Source organism: Callospermophilus lateralis, chromosome 2 (genome assembly GCF_048772815.1).
Source record: "Callospermophilus lateralis isolate mCalLat2 chromosome 2, mCalLat2.hap1, whole genome shotgun sequence".
NCBI classification, from domain to species: domain Eukaryota; kingdom Metazoa; phylum Chordata; class Mammalia; order Rodentia; family Sciuridae; genus Callospermophilus; species Callospermophilus lateralis.
In genome coordinates, this window is record NC_135306.1 from 166594477 (window position 1) to 166614277 (window position 19801).

At 52.3% G+C, this 19801-nt stretch overlaps 1 protein-coding gene across 1 annotated transcript in view; it reads left to right on the forward strand.

Annotated features, from left to right (window-relative positions):
• Positions 1 to 19286, forward strand: part of Kcnc1 (potassium voltage-gated channel subfamily C member 1) — a 42979-nt gene extending 23693 nt beyond the window's left edge. Inside the window, exons 2-4 of the mRNA XM_076846960.2 lie at positions 8124 to 9057; positions 15837 to 16025; positions 18020 to 19286. Coding sequence (XP_076703075.1) covers positions 8124 to 9057; positions 15837 to 16025; positions 18020 to 18084 — 1188 coding nt within the window. The 3' untranslated portion in view covers positions 18085 to 19286. The remainder of the gene's footprint in view (positions 1 to 8123; positions 9058 to 15836; positions 16026 to 18019) is intronic.
• Positions 19287 to 19801: the final 515 nt, after the last annotated feature.

The window sequence follows — 19801 nt, forward strand, 5'->3', positions numbered from 1 at the left end:
TAAGAGATTACTCATCTGCAATGACATCCCACATGGCAGAGCTGGGATTCGATCTCAGGCTCTGAGCTGATCCAGGCCTCTACTGTTCAGAGCTGCCTATTGCCCAGCACCTAACACAGTTCCTAACATATCAGAGCTACCTGGCATTTGTCTCATCCCTCATGGATCCCAAATGCCAAGATAGAGATGGTGGCATCAGAGCCATCTGGGGCACAAATCAGAGGTAAATTTCTGCTCCCAACCGTAATACTGAACCCAAGCCTTGGAGTATGGAGCAGGGCCTACATTGTATCTCCACTTGCCCAGCCCCTGCTGCTGTCCCCTCCCACAAGCCTCTTCCCTCTCCTGCCTCCTTCTTTCCCCACAGGACTCCTCCAGGACCACAACAGGCAGCAGCCAAGCTGCTCCAGGGAAGGTTCTTCCTCCCAGGTCTTTGCCCACTCTTCTAGGGGGTCTGCATTTGTACCCCACCAACTTCTTGTTACTAAATCTGGAAACTTCTCTAACCCTGTCCCACTGGAGCTCTTTAAGGCTTTTCCCTTGGCAGATGCTCTTCACCTGTACTCCAGGGCTGGCCTTCACTGGACAGCTTGGTCACTGTGCTGCTCTGTCAGACTGATTGGGAGGTGGCCTCAGCCCCATTCATACCCCATGGGTTTAGTGTGGGTCTGGAGTGGCTCTCTTGAGGACCGTGGCAGTGTTTCAGGCCTTAGTTTCCCAGATGCCTCACAGCTCATAGGTTCCTTTTCCCGGGCTGTAAGATTCTAGGCTTTTCTACATCATAGATACTCTAATGCTATGCTCAGTGCAGGATTGTGGCAGGAGCACCAGGGCAGAAGGGTAGGAGACAGCATTCTCAGGACTGATGGTGGGCTGGAACCCCCACCTCTGACCCTCTGTGTGTTGTTCAATTTCATCAGCACGGCCACCTGGGAGGCAGGGATGCTCCAAGGTCACCCAAAGACGAGCCAGACCTGAAAGTCAGGTTGGCCCAATGTCAGGGTACTGTCATTTCTGCTCCAGTTGCTACCTCCTTTGACAGAAGGACATGAGCTGCTTTTGGCCTGGGATCTAGAAGGCAGGTTGCATCTGGGGAATTCAAGAGGTCTGGAGGGTGGGGAGGATACTTGCCTGTGCAAAAGCTCAGAGGCCACAGTGACAGAAGACTACTCTGGGGACCAATGAGGGTGTTTCAGGAGAATATACCCATCTCTGGTCATCCTGAGAGCCCTGCAACATTGGATAGGTCCCATCCTTTACTGTTCCTCCATTTCTCCATTCCCTGACAAGTAGCCTCTTCATAGAAACCTCTGCAAGCTCCTCTGTCTTGGTGCCCTGTGTTTCTAGTGGTCACATTTCTGCAAGTCCATCACACCACTGACTTACGGCATATCATTATGTCAATAATATGACCATATTGAGGATGTGGGAAGAAATATTATTTTAAGGATGTGTGCATGTTATATATGCAAAATATGCTTCTTGAGGTGAAAACATCATGGGAAGCCTTAACACCTCAGGATTTCCCAGGCCAGCTGTCAGGATGGCTCTTTCCAATGTGACCTAGGTCTAGGATCATGAGAACAAATCTCAAAGGCAGTTATCACTCTGTCTGGGGGTCTGGACTCTCAGGCCTGGCTGCTGCCTGTTGTTGTCCTGGCCCCACATCAGGTTGGAAGCCAGGATGGAGAGTGTCAGTATAGGAAGCAGGGATTCTGAGCTGGGTACCCCCTAGCCAACTTCCCTGCCACCTTTTGCTGGGCCAACTCAGGGGCCTTTTCCCTATCCCACCTTGTCTGTCCTTCTTCTTGGGCTAGTGTATGAATGACCATCTTTCGGATGGAAAAGGATCAGGACCCTGGGCTGAGTTCAGTGTCCCCAGCCAGATTCTGATCTCTCTTGGAGATAATCCATACATACACACGCACCACAAATCATGCATAACCCCATACATGTGCATGTATATGCATGCATACACACTGCCCCCAAGATTTACCCCACACATGCACACACACATGCACACCACAGACCACACATGTCTTTGAATATGTACACACCCAAACATGCACATATGCCACATCCCATATAGAGCTCCATACCCACTCATGCATATACCCCTACATACCAGAAGCCACATATCCTTACCATGTGCAGACCCTTGCACACATACATGTATTTATATGCCAAAACTCACACATAGCCCAATATACAGATGCACACATACCACAAAACAAATATATCCTTATAGATGTGTATAGTTGTGAGTACACATCTACACACATGTATACAAATCATACATGTCTGCATACATGTATGTGTGTACACATAAACATACCATACCCCATGCACATGTGCACAGAGCCGTGTACACACCCCAAACCATATATTGCCTGGTACATACACCCCACCGCATACATTTCTCCATATGCATGCACACACATGCCACTCAACACCTACCCTCACACACACACTCACACACCTCATATTTTCCTCCCACCCACACTTTTCCAACCCACATGAATCACACACAGCGACCACTTAATAAGCAAAACTCTGTGGAGAGGCCTGGAGTCAGATCACAGAGAGACACCTTCGCCATGTAAACCCCTGCTCTGCATTTACACACTGCCTTCCAACAGGCTCTCATAGGGCCCAGTTCCTATACACATTCACACTCTCCCGCTCCAGCACAGGGGACTGTGCAGGGAGCTCCTCCCGCCCACCTGCAGGAGCCAGCAGGAAGGAGCAGAGAGCAGGAGCAGGTGGGACCCACACACGGTGCCCTGGCCTCTCCAGCTTCATGGTGGAGGCATTGAATAGAACAAAAAAAAAGAGACCATATCCCAAAGAGTCTCTTCCCCTCATCCTCCATCACAGCACTGGCCAGTCCAGCACACTGCGGGCACGTCCAGCCCAAGAAAGTCCAGACAACTCTAATTCAGTTTCCAAACCCAACTCAACTGACAATTTATTTAGGACAATTGCCCATCCCGTCTGCTCTGCATCACTGACTCCACATGGATTAACTCAAATGCTGCACACCCCCGTGGGGCAGATTTAATTAGGTGGAAAAATTGACCTGGAGCCTCTGGGGGCCTGGGGCCTGGACATCAGCCAGGGCTCCCCTGGTCAGCCATCATGTGCGTTACCCCCTGCCCCCACTGCCTGCAACCTTGCTTTGCCTCAGAATCCTCAGAAGGGACCAAGTCCAACCCTCACTTTAACCTTGATGACATTAAGGCCCAGAGAAGGGAAATGACATGCCAAGGTAACACAGCAAGTGAGCAGCCAGGCCAGAATGTTGGTCGCTGCACCATGTTACAACCAGCACCTTATTCCTGAAACAATGAACTGCAAGAACACGGATCCCCAAGGCAAACCCTTGAACAGCTCTGAAAGGCAAGCACAATTTTCTGAAGATGAGTGTGGCATAAATAATTCATAAATGAAAGTCATAGCACATATTGGTCATTTTAATAGATAGTAAATTGCCTTTCTGATTTATGGTTTTGGGGTGGGGTTATGATAAAAATAACTTGGTGATTTATAAAACATCTTCTTAAGTCAACAGATCGTTAGTAGGTTTGTCTGACTTTACAGCCAACAGCTTTACCACCCAGGTTACCATAGAAATGGGATGCCTCGCTCTGTTGCCATGGCTACCACTTTCTAGAACACAATTGGTGGGTCTCTCACAGTTAGTGATTTGGTTCTGGAAAAAATAAAAAGAGCCAGAAACTACCAGCTTGGGTTTATGTCACATTGTCAGGCAATCTCTCCTACATTGTCTTGAAATTTTACAGCCACAGAGTCGGCCAGGTGGTGTGACAGTTGCCCCCAGGCTGGCTGGCAAAGGTCCCTTGGTGCCTCTAGTCAGACTAGGAGCCCAGAAGGGACAGGCTTCACAACAGGCCATGGGTGTGGTGGGGCTCAGCTGCTGCAAGAGTGGGGTGGAAGAAACAAGACCTGGCAGGTGATGGGAGATCAGGAGGCCCTGGGATGAGGATCAAGGCCCAGGGACAGGAAGTCCAGAGCCAGCATTGTCTTGAGCAGGCAAGCTCAGGAAGGGCCAGGGAGGCAAAGGCAAAGAGAGCTGTACCTACCCATGGTGTGGGGGAGAGGTGAACATCACCTTCCAGTGGGGCAGGGTGGGCAGAGCAGTGCCTGGGGTCTGTGTGCTCGTAAGTATGCTGCATGGTGCCACCACTGCATCGTCTGTGTGCTCTTGTGTGTATCTGCATGAATTGTGTGTATGCACGTGCATTTGTGCCTTTTGATCTAGCACCTGGGTATATCTGTTTGGTGTACAGTGACGTGACTCAGTGACTCTACTTGGGCTCTCACATTCTATGTGTGTGACCAGGCATTGAGCTGTGGTTCGTGTGTCCTTGTGCTCAGTGTTGGTGCTTAGGTGACAGGTGAGGTATGTTCTCTGGGTAGTGGTTGTGTCTGTGGTCTGTGGGTGACAGTTTCATGTTTCTGGGTGACTGGGGATTTGGAGGCAGACAGCTCATGGGGGTGCAACCTCCCTGCCCTTGCCCTGGATTGATAAGCCCAGGGTCCTGCAGCTGCTGCTCAAGGATTATCATTCTGGGCCTGCTAAGCAGGGCTTCCCTCCCTGCCAGGGGTCAGCTGATCCCAGGCCTAAGCCCACACCTATGCCCACACCCTTCCCTGTCCCATTGGCTCAGCTCCCCAGAAAGTTCAGGTCTTCTTCTCAGTGGAAGAAAGAAACCAGGCAGGGACACAGTCTAGGCTATCGAAGGATGCTGTCATCACAGGAGCCCATCCAGAGAGCTGCTCCTGCCCCAGGTCCTAGCAAGTTGTGGGCAATGAGGCCTAAGAATGATTCCAATGTGTCTGAGCTCCTGCCTGTGGGCCCAGGTGCCATGCTGTGTCTGTCATAAGGGAGCTCTCAGGGAGAGCTGGGCTGTGGGTACCAAGCTCCAGGATGGAACCATCCAGACATAATCAGGCCAGCTGCAAAGTGGGATGAGTTGTGTTCTTTTGCCTCAGGAGCTTTGGAGACTTGGAGGTCAGAGCTCAGGTTGCAAAGCTTGGTAAACCTGGGTCCAGTCTCAGCTCCTCACTGGCTTTCAAACCTAGGCTTAGTCCTTTAACCTCTTGGTACCTGGCTTCCTTCTTAACATATGTCAGTACAAGGTTCATGGTAGGTCCTCAAGCTCTGCTTTCCTCCTTCTTGAGCTCAGCCAGCCCTAGGCATGAGCAGAGAGAACTGGAGGCTTGACTGCTGTCACTTTGGCTGTGTCCTTGGTTGTCCACCTACTAGTCTCTGGATTTGGAGAATGTTGGAGTCTGAGCGAATCAGGAGTGGCTTGCTCCACAGCCCTCTAAGGGTCCTCTCAAACCTGAATGTTGCTAGAGCTCTGCCTATGAGGGATGATGGCCATGCTTTGAGGCAGCAGAAGCCAAGAAAGCAGGCACCCAGGGAGCCTCTGTAGGGAAGAAGGCCTAGCCTCCACTCTTCTAGTTCTTCAGCAGGGGAAGAAATCTTAGGTGTCTGGCTCTAGGCTTGGTTTCTACTGCATTCCCTTCATCTCCCCACTCCTTGGGCAGTGGATATCAGGCTACAGTTAATCCTGGAAAACTAAGGACTTTTCTATACAAATCTTACAAGGCCTGACCTCCTTCTGGGCCTCAGTTTTCCCATCAGGATCTGTAGTGAGGTAGGGCAAATGAGAAGAAAGCTAGAGGGCCTGCAAGGGCACCCGGGAGTTAGAAGGCTCCTGCGATATCAATGTCCTCTCTGGTCTATTCCCACAAGCCTCCCTAGTCACTAAAGAGCCAGGGTTGGAGACAGATTCTCTGTCTCTCTAGGGTGAATATAGAGACTCCTTGGGGAGTCCCTTTATTTACAGCCTTATAGAGACCGCAGTGCCAATGAGAGCCTCACCCCAGGGGAAGAGATATTAATGAAGGATGAATGGGATTTTCCCAGACAGATTGGAAGGGACACTCTGTCTCCCATAGAAGGAATAGCAGGTGCAAAGCCATGAAAATGGGGAAGACACTGCGGTCAGAAATGGCAGAGAATTTCACATGATATGAATGTTGGGGACATGTAGGAAGAGGACCTTGAAAAGCCAAGTGAGGCCAGGGCATGGAGAGTCTCATGTTTCAGGCTGGGGAGTTCGGGCTTTTCTCTGTAGGCAGCATGGGCAGAGCTGGGATTCCCATGGGCAGCTCCTTCTGATGGCAGTGTGGCTAAGAATGAAGCCTTAAATCTGTTGATGGGGGGTGGCCCGGTTGAGAGAGAACACAGAGGGGAATGGAAGTGGGAGAGCTCGGGATAAGGATGTCCTGGCTGGTGGTGCATCAAGAAAGGAGGTACCTCCTGGCTTCACCTTTGGTCAGATCAGGAACTCCGGGTGCCATGGGCTGTGCCTCTGAGATGCCCTCAGACTTTCACAGGGTGCATATTCCTCTCCACTCAGAACAAGGCCCAGGCAAGGGGCATCACCTATCCTTAAGGAGTCTGGATCGTGAGTGCCAAGCTCCAAAATAGAGCCCCCAGAAGAAATTGGGGACCAGATACCAGCGGATGGGGATTTTTCCCCCTAGTACTAGAGATTGAACCCAGGGCCTTGTACATTCTAGGCAAGTGCTGCTCTACCACTGAGCTACATCCCCAGCCCAGGGGTGTACTTTTTAGCTCCAAGAGATTTGGTTACTCTATTGATGGAAAGAGTTCGGGAGCTTGGTGAGCTTGAGTCTGAGGTGGTAGCCTCTTCCAGTTGCCTCTGCCTTGCTTTCCTGATCTTTCTCTGTAGACTCCCAGGTCTGAACACTATCTGCATCTTGAAGACAGAGCTTTCTGGAGTTGGAAGACATGGCTGCGGCCTCTACCTGCCTCTCTCAAGGGTGTACAAATTGTTCTCACCTTTTCCCAGCCCTTCTTGGGACTGAGGGGGCTCATCTTTAAGCCCCGTGCATTGTATACTCATCTCTGTATGGTCCTTCACCACCAGCTATCAGGGTGAAGGACCATTTTTGTTCAACTCTGTGCTTGTCATAACCTTGTGCCTGGTGAAGATTGCCAAGAAAAAAGGATGGAGGAATGAACCAATAGGTGGATGGACAGGTGAAAGGAAAGGAAGGGAAAAAGAGGAAGGGGTTATAAAAAGAAAAGAGGAGGGAAGGGAAGAAGAATGGTGGTAGAAAGTAAGGGAAGGAAGGGTAGAACGAGCACACAAAGGAAGGAGGACAGGAAGGAGTGTGAATGGGTGAACAGATGGAAGAAAGGAAGGGAGGGAGAGAGGTAGAAGGAAAGAAGCATGAGTGGACAGATGGATGGTCATTCTGACAACCTGACTCTGTCCCCCCTTCTTCCCCCTCCTCTCCCCTAGTCCACAATGTGGTTTAAAAAATCCGTACAGTTCTTAGTTCCCAGATCCCTGCAAGATCAAGTGCCAGGCCCCTTGGTCACAGTCAACCCAGACTGGGTCATTCTGAGACTCCCAGTGTGGACCCCCCACAGTGGGGGGTGGTCATCATAGCAAACTCAGGCAATTGCCAGAGGCTTTGTGGCTGCCTTCTGCTGCTGACCTGGGGTGCGATCTTGACACTCCTTGATGGAAATAGACAGGAGTTGGATAAAAGAAAGATGAGAAATGCAGCCCCTGAATAGCTGATGCCCCTACAGCTGCCCCTCTCATTTCTTTGCAATCTTCAATTCCAGCAAGCCAGGTCACCATGATTAGTCAGGGTAGCTAACTCTTTAACAAATCACCTCCAAATTGCAGTAGTTTAAGACAACAGAAGTTTATTTCCCACTCAGGTTCAATGAGGGTATTTAGTGGATGTCTTTCTTTCCAGGGACCCAGGCTCCTTCCCTCTGGTGACTGCTGGCCCCTAGGGCTTCAGTGTCTGGCTGGCAATGGGGGTAAGAAAGTATGGAAGATCAAGGAGGAGGGTTTTACCAGCTGGGCCTGGCAGTAGTGCACATCCCTCTACTGAGGAAAATGTGGCATGTCAGCTAAGGTCATGTTGGAAGGGGCCCTCAGTGGGTATCTTCCCCTGCTCTGGCCCTCTGCCTGGACCCAGCTTTCTGTAGTCTGGGTGGGAGGGCTTCCCCTCTGACACTCTGTGTTTCTTGCCCACAGTATGTGGCCTTTGCCTCCCTGTTCTTCATCCTGGTCTCCATCACCACCTTCTGCCTGGAGACCCACGAGCGCTTCAATCCTATCGTGAACAAGACAGAGATTGAGAATGTTCAGAATGGCACGCAAGTGCGCTACTACAGGGAAGCGGAGACAGAGGCCTTCCTCACCTACATCGAGGGCGTCTGCGTGGTGTGGTTCACCTTTGAGTTCCTCATGCGTGTTGTCTTCTGCCCCAACAAGGTTGAGTTCATCAAGAACTCGCTCAACATCATTGACTTTGTGGCCATCCTCCCCTTCTACCTGGAGGTGGGCCTAAGCGGCCTGTCCTCCAAGGCTGCCAAGGATGTCCTGGGCTTCCTGCGTGTTGTCCGCTTCGTGCGCATCCTGCGCATCTTCAAGCTGACCCGCCACTTCGTGGGCCTGCGTGTCCTGGGCCACACACTCCGTGCCAGCACCAACGAGTTCCTGCTGCTCATCATCTTCCTGGCCCTGGGCGTGCTCATCTTTGCCACCATGATCTACTATGCCGAGAGGATAGGGGCACAGCCCAACGACCCCAGTGCCAGTGAGCACACGCACTTTAAGAACATCCCCATTGGCTTCTGGTGGGCCGTGGTCACCATGACGACACTGGGCTACGGAGACATGTACCCGCAGACATGGTCTGGCATGTTGGTGGGAGCACTGTGCGCACTGGCAGGCGTGCTGACCATTGCCATGCCCGTGCCTGTCATCGTGAACAATTTTGGGATGTATTACTCCTTAGCCATGGCTAAGCAGAAACTACCAAAGAAAAAAAAGAAGCATATTCCGCGGCCACCGCAGCTGGGATCTCCCAATTATTGTAAATCTGTCGTAAACTCTCCACACCACAGTACTCAGAGTGACACATGTCCGCTGGCCCAGGAAGAAATTTTAGAAATTAACAGAGCAGGTAGGAAACCTCTTAGAGGCATGTCGATCTGACCTTTCACCTCCGCCCCCTGTAGCGATGATTCCAGATTCAGTCAAACTGCTTCCTTAGTTCTGTGGGCGACCCCGGACCCTGCACTCAGTCTCGAGGTGTGGAGCCTGGGGGCCCAGGGAGATGCTGGCAGCCAAATTCAGAAGGCAAGAGCCTGCTAGAGGAACCTCACTGGTGGCCCCGGGTAAGGAGGTTGATGCGGTTGGTCTCGTGACGTTCTGAAGAGACCACATGGCCCGTGGAGTTACTGAGGACTATCTTAGCAGGAGCCCCGGGGGCTGCTGCTCATGTGCGCAGGAGTCAAGTGTGAGTCTCTGACTCAGGCTACTGACCCAGTGTTGGGGCAGGATGGGGGCGGGTATGATTCGGAGATGCCAGGTAGCTTCTGATTTGGTCCTTACCACAGCATCCTTTAGGCTGTGTAGACAGCAGAAATTGTTCATGGGGTCTGGGCAGGAGGATCCCTGCAAAGGCAGTAGATTCTCAGCCCCACAAGAACCGTCTCCATAGCTGAGTAGATTCCTGCTCTGATTCCGGCTGTCTAGCTCCAGGTCCTTCTTAGGAGATGCCCCTAGCCATCTGTGACAAGCTTACTTACCCATAGCATGCCGAACCAACTCATCTTCTACCACCACTCTAGAGTTTAGCATTTATCTTTAGGAACCTGTTGGAGTGACTCTGGCTTTCACGGTGTCTGTTGGGGTTGATGGTCCAGTGGGAGTTTCTGGTGACCTGATGGAAGCGGCTGGTGAGCAAAGGATTAGGGGGGCCACCACCCTGGGCAGCTTAGATGAAAGCGCTACAGACCAGCAACAGTCTCCACCAAGGGTTGTTCCCATGTCCGGTGGTAGGGACTGCAGCAGCAATACTAGACATCCCAACCAGTGTACAACCACTTTCCCGTGAATTCACTGGGGGCTGGGGGGGAGGGGGGCCATGAAACAATACTAGTCACCATGGGATATATTCTAATATTCCATGGCTAGTGGTTCATTATGGGACTATCTCAGTTTTATGAGAATCTGCACATAGCACATAAAGTTGATCATGGGGCTCTGGTCTGAAGATATAAAGCCCATAGTCTACCTCTACCCATGGAATACCATCGACTTATTCTGTGGACACAGGGATCTCAAAGGATTGGATAACCCAGAGAAGAATGACAACAATGAGCTAAGAAGGAATACCCGGGTGAGCACGAGGTTGACAGGAGAGGTTAGTCTGTGAAGGACATCCCCAAGCCCAGGTCTGGCATGGGGGTTGCAGACTAGCTCAGACCCAGATGAGGAAGTTTCCCTTTGGTTCAGTTGGCCTCCCCCAGTGGTGATTGATCTCCTTCCCTGCCCATGTGCTCTCTGACCCACTCCCTCATCCTCATCCTGTTTAGGCTTCATCCCATAGCTAGGCCAGCCAGAGCAGTATTCCCAAGGCCCGCTTCTCTGCCCCTTTGCCCTCCCCTATACCCTCTCCCCTGGGATTTCTGTAAGCACTTGAGAGGAACATGGCTAGTGTCTTGGGCTGGGCCAGAGGGTGGACAGGGGTCTCAGAGGCTGAAACAGGGGCCTGGGGTGGGGAAAGTCTTCCAGCCAAGTCATGACTGTCCATAGAAAGCCCTGCCCCACCCCTCTTCTTCAGATTAGCTAGCCATTTCACCACAGGATCCACCATCAGGGCAAGGACAGTTCCTGGGGCTCTGGGGGAAGGTCTGGGCTGGCCTAGCTTTCAGCTCCACTATGGGCCCCAGCATGCTCAGCCTGAGGGGTGCCATCATGACACTACTTAGCCCTTCCTCTGCATCCTTCTTGACTCTCCATCTTTCAGGACTGGTATCCAAGCTTAGGAGCCGCACACCAGCCAGTCAAGGATCTCCATTTCACTCCAGGCAGGCTCAGATTCCTCTGTATGCCTAGACAAATGGTGATATTATCCAAGTGCTGAGGACACACACACACAGGAACATGGATGTGTGTATTCAGGCTTACAAACCAGCTACTTCCAGGGACAAAGCCCCATTCCCATGCTGCAGCAGACCTGCACTCCTGTGGGAGGGATTCCCCTGAGTTCCACAGTCCTTCCCCAGCCTTGGCAGCCCTGCCCCTGGGAGACACTTCGCTCTGGCTTCAGGTTTCTGAGACCCCAAGAGCTCTGGGGTTTGGATAGTTCTATAGCTAAGGAGATGTTTGGGTGCCCTCTGGAACCTAGATGCCTAGACCCTCCTGCCTTCCCCCCTCTACCTCATCCCTCTTACTGTGTTCCCATCTCCTTCCCAAGCACCTGGTGGTGTTGGTGCTGACCTAATGTTCAGACGCCCCCCCCCCCCAACCAGGCTCCGAGACCCCGTTTCCACTCTGAGCCTCATCCCTCACCAGAACACACCTCCCTCCAGGCATGTGAGACCTGAATTATGTGCCACCAGTAGGATGTGGCTCCTAGGGGAGTGTCCTGCCTCATCTCTGTGTCCTGGCCTCCCTTCCCATTTTCCTCTGTTTCTGCTTGGAACCTGTGAGAGAGTGAGGGAGAAGCCAGAGGCAAGGAAGGTAGTGGTGGTGGTGGGTAGAGACCAGACCCTCCAGGGATTTTGGCAGGTGAAATGCAGCAAACTCCATCCAGGCCTTTCCAAGGGCAAGTCAATAGTTCCATAAAACCCAGGGTTCTCCAGTTTCACTTCTGAGACCTGTGGGACCAAGTGCAATATGTGGGCCCTGAGGGCATCCCACTCTCACCTTCATGCCCAGGCTGGGCCCAGGACTGAAGCAGTCCTCCTAGCTGGGCAGTTGCACCTTCCTTTCCCCTCCACCTCTTGGCCACTCCTGAAACCTCAGTCTGTGCGTCTGTCCCAGGTTTGTTCTGACCTCCTCCTCTGAGCCATGGCTGATGGCCTCGGTGTTGGGAGTCTTGTCCTGAGAAATTGTCAAGGACCTTGTTGTCAACTTGACTGTGGGTCCTCATAGGGGGAGGCCAGACAGGCCCAGCCTGGGTCACTGGTGACCCAGAAGAAGCCACCTCTTTCACTAAAAGGGGCAGCCAGGGCCAGACCACCTGTTCTAGGCAGCTTAGAGTACTCCCTTTGTTCTGCCATGTTCATTCACATGTGTCTTGTCCATCTCTGCTGCTGTGATGTGGGTTGATCCTTTGTGGTGCCGCGTTCAGGAATGCAGGGTCTCATCATAGGTGAGCAGGAATGGCGAGGAAAGAGGGATGGTGGTATGTATGCAGGGCACCAGTGAGGTCCCAGAGAAGCCCCTACCTCAGCTTACTGGGACCACTGAGGCCTCTGGGTCATTTTTGGGTGAGGGGTTCCTCCCCTGAGAGCAGAGTACAAAGTCCCCTATCTCTGATCCCTCCGCCTGTCTCCTGGTGGGCTGCAGTGGCTGCCCAGGAAGTGGTGCTAGCCTCGGGGCAGGGAGGGTGATAGGATTGGGGGCAGAGTTGACCAGGCAGGATGTGGGGCTGAAAAGTCTGTGTGGGCCCAGCAGCAGAGTTGGCAGCGTGGACCCTGAATAGGGTCCTTGTTGTCCCTAGGTGGGCTAAGGGAGAAGCAGTGGAGAAGTGCGCTGACTCGGAAGGCCAGGCATGGGTGTTCTTTTCCATGTTGTTCACATTCTGTCTTTCTCTCTCTCCACTAATCATGTCTCCCTCTCTTCTCTCTCTCTCTCTCTCTCCTCGTTTTGTTGCATGACTTGTGCTGGTTTTCGTGAATGTCTTTCTCACAGACTGTCCCCATTTAGCCCGGGATGTTTTCCCCTGAATCCCCAGCTGGGCAGATCCCTTGGGGCATACCCAGGGAAATGCCCAGAAACCCCCACCCCACCCCAGCCCTGCGTGCGCCGCGGGCGCCCATGCTGGTGTGAACAGTAAGTACGTCGCGGTGCCTGGAGACGGGCAGTAAAGGCAGCCTGCTGGCTGAGGGCCCCACCACACAGTTCTCCTTGCTCCAAAGTTTAAAAAAAAATGACCCTCTTGCGGACACTCATCTCAGCCCATTTCAAAGCCTGGAAACCATCTCTGAGATGCTGCCCATGTTGTCATTTCATCATTGCAGCCTGTGGGTCTAGTAGGGGCTCGGGGGCCCTGAGCCAGAGGAGGCAGGGCCCCCAGCCCTCTGGAAAGCTGGTGGGAACCGAGGCTTCTAGCTGCCATCTCATCCAAAGATGGACTGGGGCAGCGGGTGGGGAATCTTGGTTGAGTTTGAATCTGTGGTCCTTTTCATTGGTTCCCCAGATTTAGACAGTTGGGTCTTTCCTGTCACCCTACTGGAGATGGAGAAGGAGGATGCCCCAGTTTCTGAGAGTATCCCGAACTGCAGACAAACCAGCAGCCACTCAGTCCTAGTTTCCTCCTCAAAGATCAAGGCTGAACGAAAAAGCAGGCTCAAGAGTGTCCTGGGAATCCCCCCAAGGACCCCTGGTGGTTGCTCCTTGCCCCTGCCCCTTCAGGGAAAATGAGCCCCAACTTGGGCCCTTTAAAGTTGTGGGATTTGGGAGTCCTTGGGGCACGGGGACTTGTGGGCAGAGCTAGAGGAAAGTCTCTGCACCATCTTGGTGGAGGCAGAGGCAGAGAGGGGCAGCTCTTCTGGATAAGAACTGCAGGCCGTGGTCACTTCCATTGATAGATCATGGCCAAGAAAGAGAACAAGCTCTCAGGCCCCTCCTAGAGGGAGCTGCTGCCTGGGAGGGCCTACTGGCCTTCTCCTGAAGGGAAACTCATGCAGGGTACTAAGGTCCCAACTGCCACAGCCTCATTTACTTCCACTTCATACTGTTTCCTTCCCCTCTGCCCAGCACACTCCTCTGCCCTGAGATCCCTGGGGAGGGAGACAAGGGCCAACCAGAGTGCAGGCCCTCTAGCGTGTCTGTGAGCACACACGTGTGCCTGCAGACACGCCCCAGGGAGCTAGGCAGCCCCCAGCCCCAGTCACATGGTGTCAGAGTTTCCTTGGTAACTGGCCTTTCTGGTTCAGAGTAAATTGGGGAGTAAAGCCCCTGGGATTTGTCAAGAAACGCACTGTACGTGAAATGCTTTGCCATCTTGTATGAGAGACTTTTTTAAGTTCCAAAATTATGATGGGTTTTTTTTTTTTTTGGATTTGCTTTAATGAATAAACCTGATTGGTCCATTTCTCTTTTGACTGACTGCCTCTTTGTAGTGACATGATGTGTACACGGGTGATGATCCCACCCACGTGTACGCCAAGTGTGTGCACGCGGGAAAGGATCACTCTGCGTGTAGTTACATGATGTGAACAGGATCATGGGAAAGTGTCAACTCGGGTGGAAATTGTCTCTGGCTTTCCCCCTCTTTAATAGAGTCTCCCCTAACATGGTTGCTCATGTTGGTTTCCTTCCACAAAAGGGCTTCCACTCTAGATGCAGTGTTTAAGTTGGCTGCACCCTGGCCAGAAAGATCCTCTTTGAGAGCCGACAGCATGGGACAGGCTTAGTCCCTAAAAGTGATGGGGCAAGGGCAAAGGCCACCTTGGCCAACCCAAGCTGCCACCACTCTGCTCCTGGTATTGGGAGAGACAGGGTTCCTTGCTCTGGCCACACATTGCCCCCAGCAAATGTGCTCCCTGACCTCCTCCCAGCTTCCTTCTCAGGCGACCACAGAGGCCAAGACTTGAATTTTCTCCACCCAAGTCCATCAGCCACTGTTGTCTTCAACACATCCATTTGCTCTGCTTTGCCGGGGACACTGACAGAGGAGACAGGAATGGGAGCCCCTCCCACATCCATGTCCCACCATCAAGCCTCATGCATACATCCCTGTTGTGCCTGTGCGAGCTGACCAGGCCTGCCAGAGCCTGTGGGCAACGATGCTGGCTTGGTGTGTGTGGGGAGCAGAGTGGACTGAGTGGTCAGTGTGGGTCTGCATGGGGACCAAGCATATGGAGTGGTCAAATTGGATCTGAGTGCAGGGCAGAGTAAAATGTGTGACCAAGCCTAGTCTGCACAGGGGATGGGGAGTCAGAATGACCATATTGGGTCCTTATGGGGACAGAATAGAAGATGTACCCAGGCCTAGTCTGTACAGGGGACAGAGTGATCAGATTAGGTCCTTGTGGGGACAGAGTAACAGGTATGAGCAGGCCTAGTCTGTACAGAGGATGGGACATCAGAGCAACCAAATAGAGTCCATATGGAGTTGTGGGGGGTGGTGGGTGGCAGAGAAATCAGAGTGTGTGTATATGGGAGAACAGAATGAACCAAGTGATCAGATGGAATCCAAACAGAGGTGGAGTGGAGAAAATCAGGTGGGGTCTGGATGGGGAGAAGTCTGACTGGTTGGCTGAGTGTCAATGGAAGGTAGTTGGGCTCTGGTCAGTGGCAGAAGGGGGTCTGGAAGTCTGCCTCTTTGGATTGGAGCATTTCTGCGTGTCTGTCTGTCTTCTCCCTGAGCTCTGTGTCTGGCCCTCTCCCCATGACCACATCCACACCATGCTGTCTCATTGGCCCTGCCTTGGGCCCTGGGCCTGGCCCCCAGCACTGCATGCGGGGCCCATCACCAATTCATCTTTTTGCAAACTTTGAGCAAACCCAGGAGCCCCTTCTCCCTTCCCAGCACGGTGGGCAGCCTGTGGGCTGCCTGAACGAGCTGAGGCCTCCCCAAACCTTGCACCCTACTCCATGACCTGCCCACTTTTCCATCCTTAGGGATGGGCTTCCCTTTGTCAAATGCCCCTCCTCTGGCCTGTCCCCCCGCTCACTAAACAGTTTTCAGTGTCTCAATAGCTTCTGCTTATATGTTTGAAGATTCCAAACTGAATGGGGAGGTGGCGAAGGCCGCGCTGGCGAACGAAGACTGCCCCCACATAGACCAGGCCCTCACTCCCGATGAGGGCCTGCCCTTTACGCGCTCGGGCACCCGCGAGAGATACGGACCCTGCTTCCTCTTATCAACCGGGGAGTACGCGTGCCCACCTGGTGGAGGAATGAGAAAGGGTATGTAGAGGAAGCTGGAGCACTATGCATCGGCCGGGCCCGCCTCGCGCTCCTGCAGGTGGGTGGGCAGGGCGGCGGGCAAGGGATGCTGAGGGGCAGGCAGGCACAGTAAGGGGGGCAAGGATGGAGGGAGTCCCCCAGGGTTGGTCAGAGTTCCTTTCTCCCAAGTGAGATGTCAGGCTGGCAGAGAAAACCTGAGGCCCAGGCAGCTGTGGGTCAGTACTGAGCTAAATAGTAGAAAGGGAATTGGCACAGGCTGGCTGACTGTGGGTGCACCTGAAGGCAGGGTGCACCCAGGGATGCAGGAGCAGCCTCGACTTCATTAGGTTGGTTTGACAGGGGCAGTCAGGTCCACAGGCAAAGTGATCTCTCTTCTCCCTTGATTGAGGAAGATGGTGAGAGGGGCCTGGCATAGCCAGGACCCTGTAAACTTATCTACCCAAGATCCATGTTATGGAAGAGGCATCCTTTAATAAGAATCCACAAGTCAGAAAGAGGGAAGGCATGAAGAGAGAGGTGGCTTCAGGGCTTGGGCATAAGGCCATTGTCCTTGCAGAGGTAAGGTGTATGCCAGTGGCAGATAGAGTATTACTAGTGGCAGATAGAAAACTTACCAGGAGGAGGTGGGTAAGCAGGACTCTGTACAGCCCCTTCCATCGCCAGTGCCCATTGGCCACTGCTGGTGTGCTCAGCGCCCCCTTGTGGTTGGCAAAGACTGAGACCAGTGGTAGCCTTTGCTCAAGTTCTCTGCACAGTCAGAACTTCAGGCTGACATGATGGAGACAGGCTTCTGTTAGAGCTTGAGCATGGGCTGGGGAGAGGACGGGTTGGGCTGCAGAGCACTCTAGGGCAAGGCTCCAGGCACGGCTGGGCTGGAAGGCAGGGCAAGCCTTTCTCTGTGCAGCAGGCTGGCTAGGCAGCTCTGCATGTCTTGGAGTGCCTCACACGCTCACACGGGTGCATGCCAATGAAGGGTCAGTCAAGTAGTCAGATTTTTGAGGGTAATAATTGGTGTAGCTTGTGGCCATTGTCAACTGCTTCAGTATTTGAAACCAGATTCGAGAAGAAAACAGATTTTGAAATCAAAGGCAGACCTAGAAGAGGAGAGGCAGTGTTCAGTGAGATGAGAGAAAGTCCTTTGGGTCACTAGTGCTTAGTTGTGCCACCTGATCTAGGCTGGTCCTTGCTTCTTTGCCCTGCCTGAGGTCCCTCGGACCTCAGTGCGGTGTACCACTCCCCGCATGGTGCTGCATGGTGGAGGGCTGCCATCCTTGGGGAGGCCCCATTCTTGGCACTGTCCATGGATGGGTCTGCTGCTCCCCTTTGCAACTGGCTTTTTACCAGGTGGAGTCTCTAGAATGTTTAGGAGCAGGGGCCACCCTGGAGAATAAGGGGGAAACAGGGAGACCATTTCCAGTAAGTTCTCCTGGGCTGCCTGTTTCCTTCATCTTGAATGTTGGCTCAGTTGATGTGGCCTAAAAGAGCAGACAAGGGAGTCTCCTGCTATCTTTCCAGAAGCCATGGGAATGTGGGACAGAAGCAGCCCCATCTCCCTGGAGCAACTGGGGAGCCCAGCAGCAACCACTGTTCACAGGTGTCACTGTCTCCCAAGCCCACGTGGCCTTAGGAGCCAGAGTCTTTGTGCCCTAGCCCTGTTCACCAGCCCCAGCTCTCATGGAGTCCTGACAGCCACCAAGGACTTGCTTTTCTCAGGCTGATTCAGAGCCATAAGCCCTGCAGATGTTTTCTGAGTCCAGGTGTTTGGACTCAGAGTAGGAGAAGAAATAGGGACTCCACCGGTTTCCTCAGGAGGGAGAGAAAGAGGCTGCTAGGCTGGCTCGCTGCATGGGAAACCAGCCAGCTGGAGAAGAACCTGCCTGCCTCTGCATGCGGCTGTTCTGTCTTTCCTCCTCCTTCCTTAAAAACTAAGTACCAAGCGGGATGGGAAAGCCGAGAAGAGAAGCTCAAGTGTTAATTGTATTCTTTACATACAGATCTTTGCAAAGAAAGCCCTGTCATTGCTAAGTATATGCCGACAGAGGCTGTGAGAGTGACTTGACCAGGCGGCTTGGCCGAGGACACTGGTGGCTATTAAGCATCTGGGTGGACCTGCAGCCCCTCCTCACCCTCGGACAGAGTAAATTCACGCCATGCAGGTTTGCCGGACGAGTCCGAGTGGCCCAGGCATTGTGCTAGGACGGACGTAGCTTTTCCTACGGCCAAATGGTAACTGACCGTAGAGGATTTCTTTTCCTTCTTTTCATTTTTAAAAATTTTATTTTATTTGGGGAGGGAGGGTGGAGGGGTTCCTTAGCATGACTTGCATGAAGTTAAACAGAAAACCCAGCAAACCAAACCCACCAACCTCCCTGCAACTGTATGATTACCCTCAACAACAATAACAAAAAGAAAAAGAAAAAGTCCTATATTTTCTTTCAGAGCTCTTTACTTTTACACACATTGTTGGAGCCAAACTGTAACAGTGTTCAGTAGAAACCTGTACATTTCTGGGAGTGGGGGACCGGGGAGGAAGGATGGAGATGGGGAACAAATTGCTTCCCCTTTTGTACACAAGATCGAGAGTAAAGGTTCCAAAAAGGGCAGTCGGTCAGTCATTGGTCATATTGACCTCACCTTCATAGTTCATCTCTCACACGGAAACTGAGAACTTTGCTCCAAATAGAATTGTGGAAACTCGCACTGCCGCCTTCTTTCCTCTCTGTTTGGCATGCTTGTGACCCAGCGGACGTCTCCCCAAGACCCCTGGCAGCGGCTAGTCTAGGTTGAATCACTCATCATATCGGTGTGTAGATCCAGTGTGACCAACTTTCATAATAAATTGTTCATAGTAAATAATCAGCACCATATGGATTTTCCAAGTGTTATTTTAAAACCAGGATGTAGAGTACCAAAAGTTCAGGACCACAGGAGGGGCAACCTCCTCCACCTTTACCAAGGCACAACCTGGCGATGTATGCAATTTAGTACTTCAGAGTAAAAAACTGCATGCCCAATGTTATGCAAAGCGATTCGAGCATGAAATAAATTTTGTATCATGGTTTCTGTATAGTCTAAAGCAGATTTGTTTTCCTGAAGCAATTGGAGGTTTGCAGAGACACGCTTCTGCATCTCGAATAAATATAGTATTTTCCCAACAGAAACAGAGGACAGTAGCTTGGCTTTGGTCTGATTCTAAAATTAGTGGGGGGGGGGGGGAGAAGGATGATATTTTTGAAAAACACATGCTTGAGTTGAAAAAAAAAAAAATGCAACATCTCGAGCTTTCACTGCAGCTCACAACATTTCCTGGAAAGAGAGCAACGATGCTTTAGCTCAACAAACTCCCCTTCCCGGGCCCTGGACCCGGAAATAAAAAGCTGACTTCTGAGATGAAGCATGGATTCGGGTTTTTATTGCCTTCAGGCAGTGTCGCGATTCTCTTCCATGGCTGGGCTGGGATAAGCCTGGGCCCTGACTATGCCAATCTCAAGGACCCACCTTGAAGTGCTGTGGTCTGCTCTCTGGGGGAAAGCTAAGCCCTAGGAGGAAGTTGCCCCATGCGGGGGGACTGGGCAGGGTAGCCCCTTGCACTACACATCCTTTTGGGGCAAGGGACAGTTCCCAGAGGCACAGAGTGTATGAAGATCTGACAAAAACCCAGCACATCCTCTAGGGAGTTACCTGTCATGGAGATTTCTCCCTGAATCATGCTATGTTGATGCATCCTTGAATCTGGCCATGTCAGTGCACATCCTGCTCCCGCCATCCATGCAGAC